Below are 16,186 nucleotides of genomic sequence, written 5' to 3' on the forward strand. Positions count from 1 at the left end.
AAATCATGTGTTGCTGATTGGATGATTGACCAGGTCAGCGAACCTTGTGGTCTGACTTAAAAGACTCTCTCTCTCTCTCTCTCTCTCTCTCTCTCTCTCTCTCTCTCTCTCTCTCTCTCTCTCTCTCTCTCTCTCTCATCCATAACTATATAGCGTGCTGATCGGTGTCATTAGCTATTGACGGACATTTTGAACATCTAAATGTTGAAAGTCTATGACCGTCCGCATGTTTTTATTCAAAATATCAGTAAATATATGAAGGTACCCGTCAATATGTCATACAATCAAGGATAAACACACACACACACACACACACACACACACACACACGCACGCCCAAAAGGAGAGAGAAGGAAAAATAATACCAAAATCAGATTCAATATGCCCCTATACCCCCTAGGTGAGGGTCACGGGGAAAGAATAATTCAATGTCAAATCAGCTGATTAATGACAAATTCTTAAATTACACGCCAAACATTACTGCCCACATGTACTTTGAAAAATATTTTATCAGATGGTAATTGAAAAAGACAGAAGAACCACTGACATTCTTTGAGTCTTTAAGGCACTGAATGGATGAAGTCGCCTAGGGTTTAAACCCATTCAACTAACTACCGTTACAGTTATGCAAAAAAAAAATCAACCACAAAAAACTAAAACTAAAATAGCTTTCTTCTATAATCTATTCGCACACAAGCACACGCGCGAGCATACACACAAATGTATATATGATATAATCACATTTGCACGTGATTCATTTGTCACACATTACCACAGGTGAAAAATAAGAGACGAGGTGTAGGTCCTGACCGGTTTCGACTTTATTTCCAAGCCACTGACGAAGGATTGATACAGCGTATTAAAAGTCACAAATATACATACTACAGAAACAGTACTGACGAACATACACAACAGTTTGAGACTACAGATCCACCCACAGGCCGGTGTCAAGGTAGGAGTGGCCTTCAAAACTCATTTGGCTAAAAATCTCAATATACTCTCGGGACAATACTGATAAACTTACCGACCATAGGAGACTACAGATCCACACCTGGCAGGTGTCATGGAGGCGGGGTTGGAAAACTCATTAGCACTGCTGACCCCATACCGTGTTTACAAATATGATAATCTTATTACCATACATCTCCACTGCCTACCTTAAAATTTAAACAATTTACAAATTTCTTTTGATATTAAAGGATCAAATTCATACATCCCTCGACTGATATTCATACTGTGGCTGTAACTTTCTTTTATAAAACTAGATTCAATGATATTCCTTTCAAGTGCGTTATTAGAATATACAATCCTTTTTGCCCCGTCCCAGTTGATAGCATGATTGTTCTCACTAACATGTACAAAAATACCACTGTTCCCCTGCGCATATCTCACACATTTTTTATGCTGTTCTATTCTCTTTTCCCGTGCTTTACTCGTTTGGTCTATATAAAAGTTGTCACAAGAGTTACATGGAATTGTATATACACTCCAATATCAGGAATCATTCAAAACAATGTAAAACCTGCATTGAGAACAAAGATTTTAGTGTCATCGGTCATACTGCCAACCCTCAAGATTTAACAATCCTTGAGTCATTATTTATAAAACAACTTGTACCATCCTTAAATACTCATACATCTGCTATATAGTCAACTGCATTTAGCTTAACCTCTTTCTGTGGTGGCTTGTTTCCATTTAGTTCCTTACTGTCTCACCTCTAGGTTGTTGTGTTTTTATTTCTATTCATTTTATTCGAACTCTGTAATATTTTAAATGTATTCTAAGACTGTGCTTTTAATTGTTTTTTTATCTTTTCTTTTGCACAGCACTGAGGATGTAACTCTGTAAATAATTACGAAACGTTAGCTATAAAATAAAAAAGACAGCCTAGTGATGTGTGGTTTTCGTCCGTCTTCCTCTGAATATGTTTCCTGAAGTGTTTCCCTGTGCTCTCTCTCTCTCTCTCTCTCTCTCTCTCTCTCTCTCTCTCTCTCTCTCTCTCTCTCTCTATATATATATATATATATATATATATATATATATATATATATATATATATATATATATATATATATATATATATATATCAGTCCATAAGTCCTTCAGCTTTCTCTGCCTCTATGCTGAGTTTCAGTTTCATAGTGTCTCCTCTCTTATTTAAACATCCACTTGGCCGGACGATCACTTGAGCGTCCGGCCTCACAAGTTTTCCTGGACATCATCACCTGCCTGCAATGACACCTCCCTCACAACCTTGTCACCTCTCAAATTATTTATCCCTCTGTTCTTACTAGAGTACAGATTACGCTCATAAAACGGATTAACAGATAAATAAATAACATACCAGTTCCGTTACAGTATAGCTAGACTGGATAACACCAGGCAGTTCTGCTTAGAGCTTATATAAGCGTTCGCTTTACAGTGGCGACAGAATGAGGCTACTCGAAGTTTGGTAAATTTCAGGTCCTTCCTCTAATTTACATTTTCCTAAAAGTAACCTCTGCCGCTGATAGATTAACCAGTGAATGGCTAATTCCTCCGGTTAACAGGTCCGTGAAGGCAGTTCCGTTCGTGAAGATCTATTTGGCCGCTCATTAGCTGTTCTGTTAAGGGTTGTTATTTGGTAATTGGTGCTGCGAATGCTGAGAGGTCATTTGGCGGAGAACATACAGTGCTACTTATATATAGATATATTATCCCTTTTATGAATAACAAGCTGTGTCCGTAAATTAAAGAAATATGTATGTACATACTATAATCATGTGGCAAAATATTACTGTAAGTTTTTTCCGTTTATCGATAATGTTTTAAATTTCCCCTATACTGACGCGCGACTAACTCATATACAGAGAAGAGGTAAAGATAGAAATAAGAGAACAGAAAAGGAGACCAATGACATACAACGGACTCATTCTCAGCCAATCAGCCAAGCGTATAGAGAAGCCATTATAAATTACTACTCGGTATTATAAAGATCCCTGTCTGCCAGACCAGAAACATTCCTGAATTAGATCATGAAGCAATAATTCGAAAATGGCAGGTTTAACAATTGTGCGTTGCGTGATCAAATGTTATTTTTAGGAACTGATATTCTGCGTAATACAACACGAAATGTCAACTTTCGTCAGCAGAAGACTTAATAGGAAGATCGATAACCTTTTCTTACGTTTTTCCTCTCTTTTATTCTCCTCCTCCTCCTCCTCCTCCTATTTTTCTTTGTTTTTTCACTCTCAAACTGTATCAGCATAAGCCTCCCTTCCCCTATTTAATGTTTACCCATTCTGTCATGATCTTCATTCACTGTAATCAATCCTCATAAATTGCATGACTCTACGTTCCCTCGTCATGAACCTGCACGAATTCTCTCTCTCTCTCTCTCTCTCTCTCTCTCTCTCTCTCTCTCTCTCTCTCTCTCTCTTGTTCAATCGGAAAATTAGGGACATTGCCGTACAGCAGATTATCGTTTGTTGTTTATTTCCTGGTCTATACGTTATTCCATAATTGGCAGTGTGATGGTATCAGATCATAAAAAGGTTTGTGAGGTTTTGGAGCTGTTTCAGACAACATACATACATACACAAAGACTTTATATATATAAATATATACTGTATATATATATATATATATATATATATATATATATATATATATATATATATATATATATATATATATATATATTGTCACAAATATATGCTGTTCTTGTCTCTCTGTTGTCTTAACATAGGGATCAGATTGCAATCCATTGGGGCGTAGTGCCCCAGACCAGATGATATGGAAAGCGAAGTGGTGTTTTGGCCAGTTTTGAGAGAAAGGTCAAAGCAGGTAAATGAATTAGCTTACTCATTTGGAGGGTAGGCATACTTGTAGTCACTTTATACCCTTGCCACTAAGACCTATATCCCTGTTCTCTCTGTTTTGCTGGTTTTAATTGCTTTTCAGGAATGCTGGCACACCTCCCCCAGGCAAGTCGCTACTTCTGTGGCTTGAAAGCATATACACAGACAAACATCCACAAATGAGCTGATGGAACTCAGTCTCGTCTCAGTCACCCTCTAGAGCAGACTTCTGATCTGCTAGGTCCCTGGATCTCGGGCTGTATCCATTTGTCTTGGCACATTGCCACACTGATTTTGAGGTCACAAGCGGCCTGGCTACAAGCAGCCCTCAGTTGTTAAAGAAAGACCTATTGGACCAACTGGAGATTTCCCAATTGTGCACATTGAAATTTGGATTTGCCCGGTAATCCTGAAATTAGCAATTGATGCACCAGTCACTATTCCTCTCACTAAATCTCTCATTTCTTTTCCTTAAAATTCACCTCCCAACATAAAATCCTTTGCTGAAAATTAGTATGTGCCCCATATGAATTTAGTCTATTGATGAAATGAGCTTTTCAGTCGAGAAACGTGCCAAGTGCCATTTTTAAAATATAATAAATTAGATTAAAAAATACTTTGGCCCAGGATGGCGCTTGGCATGTTTCTCGATTGATAGACTCAAACAATCCTTTGCTCAGTGATACAGAGTAAATCACCCCTCCATTATGATGGATCATTTCAAGTGATAAAATCTTTTATGTATGAATTCTTATCTGGGAAATCTATTTCCAGAGACTTGTTATCTTGTCCCTTCATGTTTCTGCCACCGACCTTTCCTGTGAGAAGTTGCCTTAGAAGATAATCAATTCAACCTTGCTACAAGCAAGCCCCTGCTTCTGCAACTGCATGTTAGATGTAATTAATAATACTCACGAGCCACGGGCTCCACTATGCATGACCATTGTGTAAAATTTCCATTTCATTCTAAAAGCCAATTAATTGTAAATTTTGTTGTAAGATTATTGTTGCACTTGCTTGGGAGGGTTGCATACCAGTCATGATTTATTTCCCCTGCTCGAATTGTGTGAAATAAAGTAATTCTGATGTAGCTACGGCTTTCATGGCGACCTGCTCTTTTGTTTAGATGAAATTAGAAGGTAAGTTATCCCTTTTACTACATTTGCTTACATATTTGGTTCTGGGTAAGTGGCCCATAAGGCAATTTTCTAAATCAGTGTTCATTTCATCAAGCCAAACCCACCCAAATATGTAACATTGTCGAGCTTGCTAGAGCTCTCGGTCAATTAGTAAAACTAGCGACCACTAAAACACTAGGCTGAGATGTGAAACGAACCTAGAAATAAATTAATTGTAAATTACTTCTCACAAGGCATAAATAAAGGTTGGACAGAACCGAGAAAAGAGATAACAGGTAAGAGATTAACATCAGTGTTATACTATTAAAATTGCATTAGGTAAGGAAAGTGTTAAATAAATGATGGTTTAAATCTAAAATTTACTAATCAGAGATAAATTCAAAGCAGTTAGCAGCAGAGTGATTTTAAATTTCCTTGAGCAAGTCAAAGCGTCGAGTTATCAAGTTTGGAATATACTTGCTACCTCTCAGACCAGTGAGTAATGCATGGATGCTGAATTTCTAGCCAGACTAGCTTAGTGCATGTGACATGAGAGTTAGTGTGAGCAGCTTCTCTCACATAGGAAAAAGGGGCAGTTTTATAAGTCCATAGGACATAGGAATATGGCTGGCAGCCCTCAGGCTGGTTCTGAAAATAAACACTGCCACCAAGAGTAGATCAGTCGAATCCCCCCACTCGCTCCCTCCCATCTCGAATTTTGTTCTCCATTTCATAAGTAATGTAATCTCATTATTGGTGCTTTAAGTTAGTGATTTCCATCTACGTATAGGCATGAGTCATTCCACCAGAAAAGTTTGTGTTTTTCCTTTTCTTTTGCAGCGTAAAGTAATGAAAGAGTGTGTGTCGTCATAAGTTGGTCCTGCATTACACTGTGGGAGACCGCTTGACGTTACTAGAGCAGTGGACGGCAGCCACACTCACTCTCAGCTGTTGATAGTCACGCCATTTTGAATTCGTTTAACTGTAAACATTCCCATGTGACTCATCCATCAAAACAAAGGTACGACCTTGAGCAGCCATTTCCAATCACTGTCATTCATCGCATATGCCAACAAGCCTATTCCCATTCTTTTACTCGCATACCTAACGTAAATCTCACATTCTAAATTGAAAATCTTTTACAAATTAATTAAAGTAATGGGAATTGGAAAACACATTTCTTGTTAACCCTTGAGAGCAGAGTCTATTTAATTTGGTTAAAGGTAACGAGTCATCCTTATACGAAATATGTTCTCAGTTGGGGGAGAGAGAGAGAGATTCGGATATTCTCACCAGTATGCTATTTTACCAAAATTAATAAGAGGCATGGTTTGTTAATTGTGTGAGATATTATTGAAAGATAACCTATTACTTTACAAAGCTAAGGGAAACAAATCAAACTCAAGGCTATACAGTTACTTTACAAAGCCAAGGGAAACAAATCAAACTCAAGGCTATACAGTAAATACAGTCCCTGGGATAGCCCCTGGGTCATCAGCATATCTTGCTTTTCTTTCACACATTCCTTGTATGTCAGAGTTACTTGTATAATTTTCACACACTTTTCCATTAAACCCTTAAGGCGACAGAGCGGGTATTTGAGCCATTTCTTAAAAGAAAAAGAATGTACCAACATAAAAAAACCTCTGCACCACAGAATAATTTTGGGTTTAAGTTAAAATTAACAACAGTTTATTGAAACTATCTCGCATGAGTGGGTACTTTCAAGACTTACATATACCATAAGCAATAAATTGCACGTTGAAGTGCACACCCTAGTCTTCCTCCCTCTGCATGAAAGGAAGCAGCATCACTGGTACCTAGGAACTAGTCACCCATGAGTGCCAACCAAAAGGATTCCCCTTTCATGGTGCCACTAATTTGGTGCACTGTCAACGAGTAACCTACTTGAAGTGTCTTACCTTTTCTTTTCTCTTACTTATCACATGTGCTCTGCTTTGGGCAGAGTGCCATTTCCTGTAGTACAATTGGTTTGTACTGCAAATTAGTGTTGTTTCTCAGAATACACCAGAGCCCCCAGTACCACCAAGAAAAAGTCCTGTGTTCATGCACAAGCCGCAACTGTGCGTTGAAACACAGAGTGCTAACAATAGCATGTCCACCCATAAGGCTTTGCTAACCAAGGGCCACTCCTTCAGTGTGACCTTTGAATGGCACACTCAGCCACAGTGCCACCTTATTGAAAGGTGCCATCCCATCGAAGTGGCACCAAGGTTAAGGGACACTTCCCAAAATCATTTTTAATTCCCAAAGCCATTTTAATACATCCTAACCTACCAGAACCATGTCGGTAGAACATTACCAAACCGTCAAGAATATGGGAAAGCAGGCGGGTCTCATGGGAAGAGAGCTCACCAAGTGGGCACAGGAAAAGCTAGATGCCTCACTCCAAAGGGAGAAACAGGAGAGAAAAGAGCAAAGGAAGTACGAAGAAGCAAAACCAGAAAGAGAAGAACAAAGGAAGGAGAGAGAAGCCAGGGAAGAAAGAGAGAGGGCAGACAGAGAACAAAGGAAGTATGAGCTAGTTCTAAAGGAAAAGGAGATCGAGCTTGAGAAAGCCCGACAAGACAGTGACGCAGCTCTAGCCCACCAACAAACCTCTAACCCCACAACTGTTCTGCCTAATCCTTCTATATCCAGTATCAACTCACTGATACCAAAGTGGACAGAAGACGAGCCAGAGTCATGGTTGGAGGAGGTAGAAGCACTTTTTGCAAACTACACTACCACCAATGTGGAGAGGGCCTTACTTCTCTTGAAGCATATGGAAGGTAAAACAAAGGCTGCCCTCTGCTTACTGGATAGTGGTACCAGGGGTAAACATGGAGGAAGTTCATAAGGTAATTACTAAGGCCTATGAGATAACCCCGAAGAAATGGTGATAAAGGTTTAGGGCTCTCCCAAAAGAAATCGGTCAGACTTGGGCTGAATGGTCCTATCACAAGACCCGAGCTGGTCAGTGCTGGCTCGACTCCATGACATGCACTGAGTTCGAGGACCTGTTTAACAGGATGATGCTGGAATATTTCTTCTAGTGTGCTCCTGGGCCCTCACTCTGTACCTCAATGACAAGCAACCCAAAACACTCATGGACAGCTGTTGTATTGATGACGATTGGGAGATATATAACCCATCTTCCAGCACATCTCATCAGCACATAGTGCCACCTGGGCATCTCTCAGGGCCAGCTTGCCAGAACAGACTCCCTTCAGAACCTCCAGTATGCAATTACTGTCATAAAGTTGGGTACTCCAAATCTGAGTGCCGTTTTGAAAGGGGAGCTAGCAAGCAGCACCCTCCTAACAGACCAAGAACCCAAATGGTGCCTCTCCATCCACCTCCAAGCAAACCTCATTACCTACTGACACCACAGCTAGTCAAGCTCAGCAGTTTTCTAAATCAGTGTTCATTTCATCAAGCCAAACCCACCCAAATATATATATATATATATATATATATATATATATATATATATATATATATATATATATATATACTGTATATATATATACATATACATACATACATGTATATATATATATATATATATATATATATATATATATATATATATATATATATATATATATTCTGCATTTGCCTAAAAGTTTGCACTAGTTAAACATGGCGTTTATTACCCGCAGACTTATTGCATTATACAGACAAACTATAAGGATTCGTATTGTGTTTTTTGTAGCAAGATATATATTTGTATTTATCTATCTATCTGTCGGTCTATGTGGGTTTGTGTTTCCATAGTAATGAAGTAGGCTTAGAGAAAACAGGACAGCAATAGTTGCTTCGCTCATACTTGGAGAGTTTTATCTTTGCACGCAATGTCGGGCTTCCTGGATAATAAGGCTCTTTCATTCCTTCACCTCTTCCACTCCATTTAGCCCAGTGGTTCCAAGGCTTGGGGGCACGCGCCGCCGGGCGACCGAGTTTTCTTGGGTGGGATTGGTTTGTGTCATGTGGGTAATAAAAAGTTATTCCCATTTTAATCATTAGTTTAAAAATTATTCCCGTTTAGATCAATGTTTAACTTTTACCATAGAGAATATCTAGTCGCTTTTTTAGAACTGCAAAAGTGAGAAATATTCTTGCTAAATAATGTATTGTAACAATATATGTTTACTTTGCAATTTATCACCTGACGAAATGTAGTAGCTCAAATGAATTATCACAGGCACTGATCATTTAATCTGCAGAATCCTTCAGTTTTCCATTGTATTCATATTATTATTTCCATTGTTTTATATGTTAAATGAATTTCATATGCATGTTTTCATTTGCTAACTATAAGGTACATGCGCATTTACTATTTTTTGTAAACATATATTATACGTCCTATTTATGCGTTTGTTTCTTTTAATCTATATTGACGCGAGTTTATAGCGAGTGCACAAAAGCATATTCAAATATTACATTATTTATTAAGAGATAAACATAAAGAGGCTGCACTGAAAACTAATGAATTGAATTGCTGCACAACATTAGATTATAAGTCTTACTGTTTCCTCTATTTCCATTCATAATGTTTATTCACCATGTAAAATACATTTACCGTTAGTGTTGTTCTAATAAGGTTTACCGTTCAGCGTGACCTCATTTGATGGCACGCCATCTTGTTCAAAACTGAAGTTAAAGGTATGCCGTGTAAGCATATTACTGGTAAAGTTACAGTGATGTACAGAAATATTCAATCGATAACAGTTTTTCTCTCCTGCCTGAGAGAATTCACAAGGTAGTCACAGTAATTCAGGAATGAATTTTTGTTTTTTCTAAATTGGTTTTATATCAACTGCTTGTTCAATTAGCTGAGTCATTATTTAGGGAATTTATGCAATGGTATTGTATTCCATTTGTATGTGTTTCCATTTTCATCACGTGGATGAATAATACATGAGCATTTTTCCTTGCTTGATTTCTTCTTATGCAATCTTCAGTTTTCACATATGAAACTTCCGTCAGGTTTCCCCAGAGAACAGAAAGTACTCAGAGAAGTAGAAGTATGGGTTCTTAAGTCTCTTACCAAACGAAGTGCGAACCTGCTTCAATGTTTCGTGATACAAAACACTTGACATGAAATAGAAAAGAACATTCAGCTGGGAGTCATACACGTATAGTTCATAAGACCAAAGTATGTTCCATAGATAAGTTTATATTACTGAAAAAAAAGGAGATTAAGAAGTCTAAAATCGAAAAGATACGCCTCTGACTAATGTCTGTTGGCAGTGTTTGGCATTTAATGAAGGAACTGAAGAGGAAACGTCTTTCGGAAAGTCAGTGGAAGTAACAGCAACACCTGAGGAAGAGTTTGAGACAGTGCCAGCCGGTTTGATGAACTTCATCTTCCTTAGGAAAAATTAGGTGGTGTTTCGCTGTGTTTCGTATGATAGATTGTTCGCCAAAGACTGTTGGTACTGCCTCAAGCCATTCAACGTAAGGTGTTTCCATTGGCTGTCACGAAGACGTTTCTTTTTCAATTCCTCCATTTAAACAGCAGCATAGCGAAGCCAATGGGATCACTATACTGCATCTGCTGTTTTGTTCTAATGAATGGCAAACATTGTTTCGTGTGTCATCCATACTTCCACTGTATTGTTAGACAAAGGTATTCGGGATATCCTATGACTATCATTTTTATGTCTCAAAATTTTCCCTAGTACTGTGAAGTTGATTAGACTTATGATGAGATGCTAGGATTAGATGAAAGAGCAAGCATATAACGAAACGTAAGATACAAATTACCACTAGAAATGTAAGCTTTAAAACTCACAACAAAATAAAGGAAAACACCCATACCTGTAGAAAGGTTTAGAATCGTGGTCTTTGTACCAGAGGACGAGAGTTGGTCTGTCGCTCGGCATGGGAAGCTCACAAGGCAGTTTGGCTTTGTCCCCTACCAGGGCCACTACGGACATAGTAGTCGTTGCTGTGAAAAGAAAGTAATTGACATTAGGCTCCTAAATGCTATTGAAAGAACTCGGTCACATACTAACATGTATTAGAAAAAAGGCTGATGTTATGAAGCTGGAGTCAATTCATTTTCACTTACATGAGTACGTTCAAGGTATTCGTTGATGCAGTGCAATGCTTCAGTATTCTTGTCCTTAGCTTCAAATGTAGCTTTTAGGAAATAATCTTATATATATATATATATATATATATATATATATATATATATATATATATATATATATATATATATATATATATATATACATACACATACACATACATACATACATACATACATACATACATATATTATACTGGTGAAGTACAAGACCGTAGGACATAATGAGACATCGCTGGAATATTCATAAGGTGAGAAACATTATAATATATTTTGCAACCTACAGTATATTGTGTAACCCCCGTTGCCAGGGAACCAAAAATGCTTGCCAGTAATGATAATTAACGCCTCCGTGAGAGGATAAAACATTAATGTGATTTATTCAGATTCCCCCCCCCCAGCAAATCTCGCTGATTTTCATTAAAATAATAATAATAATAATAATAATGATAATAATAATAAGGATGCTTAGAGAAAGCTGGTGCGTGTATAAATCCTTTTTCTTCATAACATTTTCATGGATCTTTTACATTTTAACCTTATACATATAATCAGATAATCAAGGATAAAATAAATTAACTAAAATATTGATCAATATTATAGCAAAGATGATAATAGCATAGGCAATGTAAACGGGGTACACAAGTCATCTAATTGTGTGTTTCATTTTACTTGTAGGGATAACTCCTATAATCCATAAGTGCTGTCAGTATACATCAACCTGTTTATCGACAAGGGTTGAGAAAAAGTTAGCCGTGCAATCAGGTGAGATAAGGTATAAGTTACTAGTAAGTCAGACTGTTCCTTCATCATCCTTCATCATAGGATGTGAGCATTTTGCGCTTATATATTTTTGGGTACACTGCTCATTTTCAACCTCCTCCCGGTAAAGAGATGTTTTAAGCATTCATTGTCTCTATTGTTTATGTGCTTATAGCTTGCTACGCCTTAAGATAGACATGGAATTGCGATGTTCATTATTGTGCATGGGGAATACATAAACAGCATTTCCAGTGATTTTGTTTTTTAAGCATCTCGTTCCTACTAGATATATGAGTACAATTTCCAAAAAAAGTTTGAAGACAATCATTTCATTAGATTATTCATAATACTTTAGTTTGGGGATCCAAAGAATTCTTTTAGACTTTTGTGAAGCTGGAATGCCGAAATGGCAAATGTTTGTCAAATCTAGGAGTGTTATAAGTAATCTCAAGCAAAGCCATGACTTAGGCCAGAGTTGCAAGGCAGGAGGTGCATACCTGGAACTGGCACTCTTTAGCAAAGAATCACAACTTATTTTTTTGCATTTGTCATTAGAAAGAGGTTAGGGGTTTGCTTGATAGTTTCTTTTCTTCACTTCCAATATCTGTGTCTGCTAACAGCATGGATGAAGGAATACACTTTACTCGTGTTGTTGTTCATTCGGAGATATGTATAAAGAATTTGCCGTTCTTAACATATTTCTTGTTTTAATTTTAACCAAACGGGAAGTGTTATAAGATGTTCCTTGTTTTGGTTACAGGTAAGGAACATGTTTGCTCCTTTGCTTCCGGTTTTCAAAGTAAGTTTTCATCAATTCTGGTCTCAAAATTACAGGTGGGAAAATCTGTGCCCTGTGTTTCTCGCCCTCGTTACCCTTAAATATTTTTGAAGTTTCATCTGAAATGAATGGAGAGAGAGAGAGAGAGAGAGAGAGAGAGAGAGAGAGAGAGGGAATAGGGGTGGGGGCTGAGAAAGGGAAGGTTAAAGTACACTGAAGACGAAACTTTTAAATGAGTTATCGGATCTTCTCATGCCAATCTAATCTGATTACCCTCATTCTTTTCCAATTAAACGAAAGTCACACTGTGTCACTTTGGGTCCGTGTAGCTTCCAGTCTTTCTTTCCCCTCATTTACCCCTTTCTGTAATTAAAAATGAAAGTTATAAATCAGGAAAACAAACAAAATAACCTTCGACAAGAAATATAAAAAATGAATCTATCATGAACAATGCCGCGGTGAAATAGTGTCCAAAATATTGTCGCTTTTTTACTGATTGTGAAAATGCATGATATCATCTTCAATTATCTTTTTTTTTTTATTTTTATTCAAATACGAAAATTTAATTAAAACGTTGCAGAAGGAGGACTTGGTGGTCTTTCGGGTAAAGACATAAACTTCGTGAGGAAACTATGAGGTCTTGAGAAAATGACATTTAAGAAAAATGCTAAGATGTACCTCTCGTATGTATGTATATATGTTTGTACATATGTATGCATGTATGTCCACAAGGTCATGACAAAAGAGAGTTGGAAATTAAATTTTTTTTTTTTTTTAGAGTGACATCTAATTTTCGACAGTGGCCATAATTCCTTAGTCGAGTTATTGTTTCCATAAAGTTGTTTAGTAACTGTTGTTTCCGTTTTCATCCATTTTCCTTGCTGTGTATTTGTTTTCCTGTTTTATTCCGTTTTTTAAAAGTAATTTTAGCGAATCCCAAATTTTTCTGGTGAATGTAGCGCAAGTGTTATTATTTGAAGAGAAATATCTCCCAAGATATTTGCCAAGAATACTTGATATTATAAAGAACTGTTTCTCGTGCTTCGTCGGCAAAGGCGTGTGCTATACAAACACCTTCCATATTAATATAGTCATTAAGCTGTGAAAATGAAACTTCCGTGTAGTGAGCAAATAGAGTGCATATTGAATAATCTCCCACACGTGTAATAAGCTTAATAAGCTTAACGGTAAATACCTGCCTGGCTCCAAAGCATTGGGTAATGACTGAGAAATTGAACTTTTTCTTAAAAACAGAATATTATGTAACTAATTAGTGAAGAATGTAATAAAGATTTAAATTAAGTAAGTAATTAGTGAAAAATGTAATAGAGAATTAAATTACATAACTAATTAGTGAAAAATGTAATATAGAATTAAAATATGAATGTTTACAGATTATTCGTTGAATGCGAACAAAAAATATTGTGTTTAAACGCGATAATGTCTGAACAGATATTATTTTGTAGGCAATTAGATCAACAGTATTGTATTGGTGCAGTTTTACAGTGTTTTTTTTTTTATATTAATATGTATGGCAGTGATTCATTAACTGCAAAACAGTAAGAAAACGTAAGCGTTTCTTCATGTTATTAGGATATTCAGCTCATTAAAGTTTTACAGTTGCAAGACCAATTCTATTTGAACGCATGTAACTGTAAATGTAGTGAATGTTAAGTACATTTAAAGCATCCACCTTTCTATTTTCTTGCTTATGGCTTTGCTTTGTGTATTTCCCACATCAGTGACAGCACTGAAACTATAAATAATTTCACATATTTGAAATAGGCATATCTTGTACAAATGTAGTTTGATCTTTTTCTGCATGTAAGAAGTTAGGTTGAGTACAACGGCTTGACAATCTAGTGGGCGTTGTGGTAAGTCAGTTACTTGGAAGCAAATACAATCTTACCTCCTTGTGCTATCAAATAGTATTATAGATTCTACATAGAAGTATACAACCTCTACAATTTTGCAGTGTAATAGTGCTATGGGTTATATTTGATTTCAAAATATGCATCAGTGTTGAATTGTTAATGGAGATTCCCCGATTCAGTCATCCGAGATACAAGGAAGTGCAGAGTAGCTACCAATGGTCTCTAACAAGTCGAGCTGCATACCCGCATGCCTCTCTTTGTTACTGATGAAGTAAGTTGATTGCTTAAATCAATTAATGTTGTAATAGTTCTCCCTCATTACTAGTGTTCACGAATATGGATTTAGGTGTTTTAATGGGTTTAGTTTTTTGTGAAAGCGCAGTGCATGTTTGTCAAAGTTCGAGTAAAGAGTAATTTTACATGCAAGGCGGTAATTTACCTTGCCCAATGAATACTAGCGTTCCGACGTTTTTGTCTTTATTCATTCTTATATTACTACTCACGTTGAGGAAAATATTGATTGATTACCTTTGGTGTGTACTTAACCAAAGGTAATCAGCCTCTGTGGTCAGACTTGATAATTATGAAGCTGGCCCAGCCTAGTTTATGAGTCTGAATTCGCAGGAGACGTGAAAGCTCCTCGATATAAACTACGTTGGACGAAGATAACTGCCCTTTTGAGGAGAAATATTGCCGTCAAAGGGTCGTCATTTGACCAGTTCAGTCCTGATGTATATTCAAGCGTTTATATTTAAAATTTCACTAAACATGACGGCTTTATACTTCGTCTGAATCAGTATTTTAAAGTACATTTACAGTGTATTACAATCATTTTTTCACCTTATATTTATGAATGCAATGACTGACAAATAAATGAAATAGTTATAATTCAGCTCTCAAGCAGAATTTGAACTCGTTATCTACCGAGTTGCAAGCACAAAACCTTCACCCATCCCCGCTGTATTTGATTGACTCCTGAAAAAGTCCTCATTACAGTCGTTTGGCCCAGGCAGCGTTAGCAATCACTGGGTACTTTAATGCTGAACATAATCCTGTCAATCTCCTGAGTGTCTCAGCCTGATAAGGATGCCGGCAAATATTCTTAGTAAAGTACGGGATCTAGTTTTAACGTTTTTGCCATAGCTCATCTCAAAGTCTTCGAGTTTATTGGTACCTCTGACTAATGAGCAATGGCGATGGGCATCTTAGTTAATTGTTATTACTATAATAAAAAGTCCTATTTATAATATTCCTAATTATCACTTAGTGGCGTCACTACGTAGCCCTTTCTTGAAATTGACAGATCATCCATTTTTTATTCTTACTACTAAAAAACACGAAGTGAACCAAAAAATGCAAAACATCATTTCACAAGATAATGAAACAACTTAGGTGTTCTTCCCAAAAGAAAAAAATAGCCTCTCACAGTGAATAATTCGATTATGCAAATTCAAAGTCAGTGAATATGAGTTAATTGCAGTGCTCGATTGGGGAACTCCCTTCGAAATTGCTCGTTATACGCAAAACGTTGATTTTTAAGCGAAATTATTAAAAATTTAGGATTCATTTTCGTTGTCTTGACTATTCCCAGAGAATTGTATTACTTTCATTATAGATAATCGGAACATTGTACAATGTAGCATAATATTAATAAAAATCATAATACTGAAGCTCCAGAGTTAAATAGCATCGAGGAATGAATGTATTTATATTCA

General features: G+C 36.8%; 1 protein-coding gene across 1 annotated transcript in view; it reads right to left on the reverse strand.

Annotated features, from left to right (window-relative positions):
* LOC136828740 (irregular chiasm C-roughest protein-like) overlaps nt 1–16,186 on the reverse strand; it is a 212,209-nt gene that overhangs the window by 152,806 nt on the left and 43,217 nt on the right. Inside the window, exon 3 of the mRNA XM_067086927.1 lies at nt 10,784–10,913. Within this exon, the coding sequence (XP_066943028.1) occupies nt 10,784–10,913 (130 nt within the window). The remainder of the gene's footprint in view (nt 1–10,783; nt 10,914–16,186) is intronic.

The sequence above is a fragment of the Macrobrachium rosenbergii genome, chromosome 43 (genome assembly GCF_040412425.1).
Source record: "Macrobrachium rosenbergii isolate ZJJX-2024 chromosome 43, ASM4041242v1, whole genome shotgun sequence".
Classification (NCBI taxonomy): domain Eukaryota; kingdom Metazoa; phylum Arthropoda; class Malacostraca; order Decapoda; family Palaemonidae; genus Macrobrachium; species Macrobrachium rosenbergii.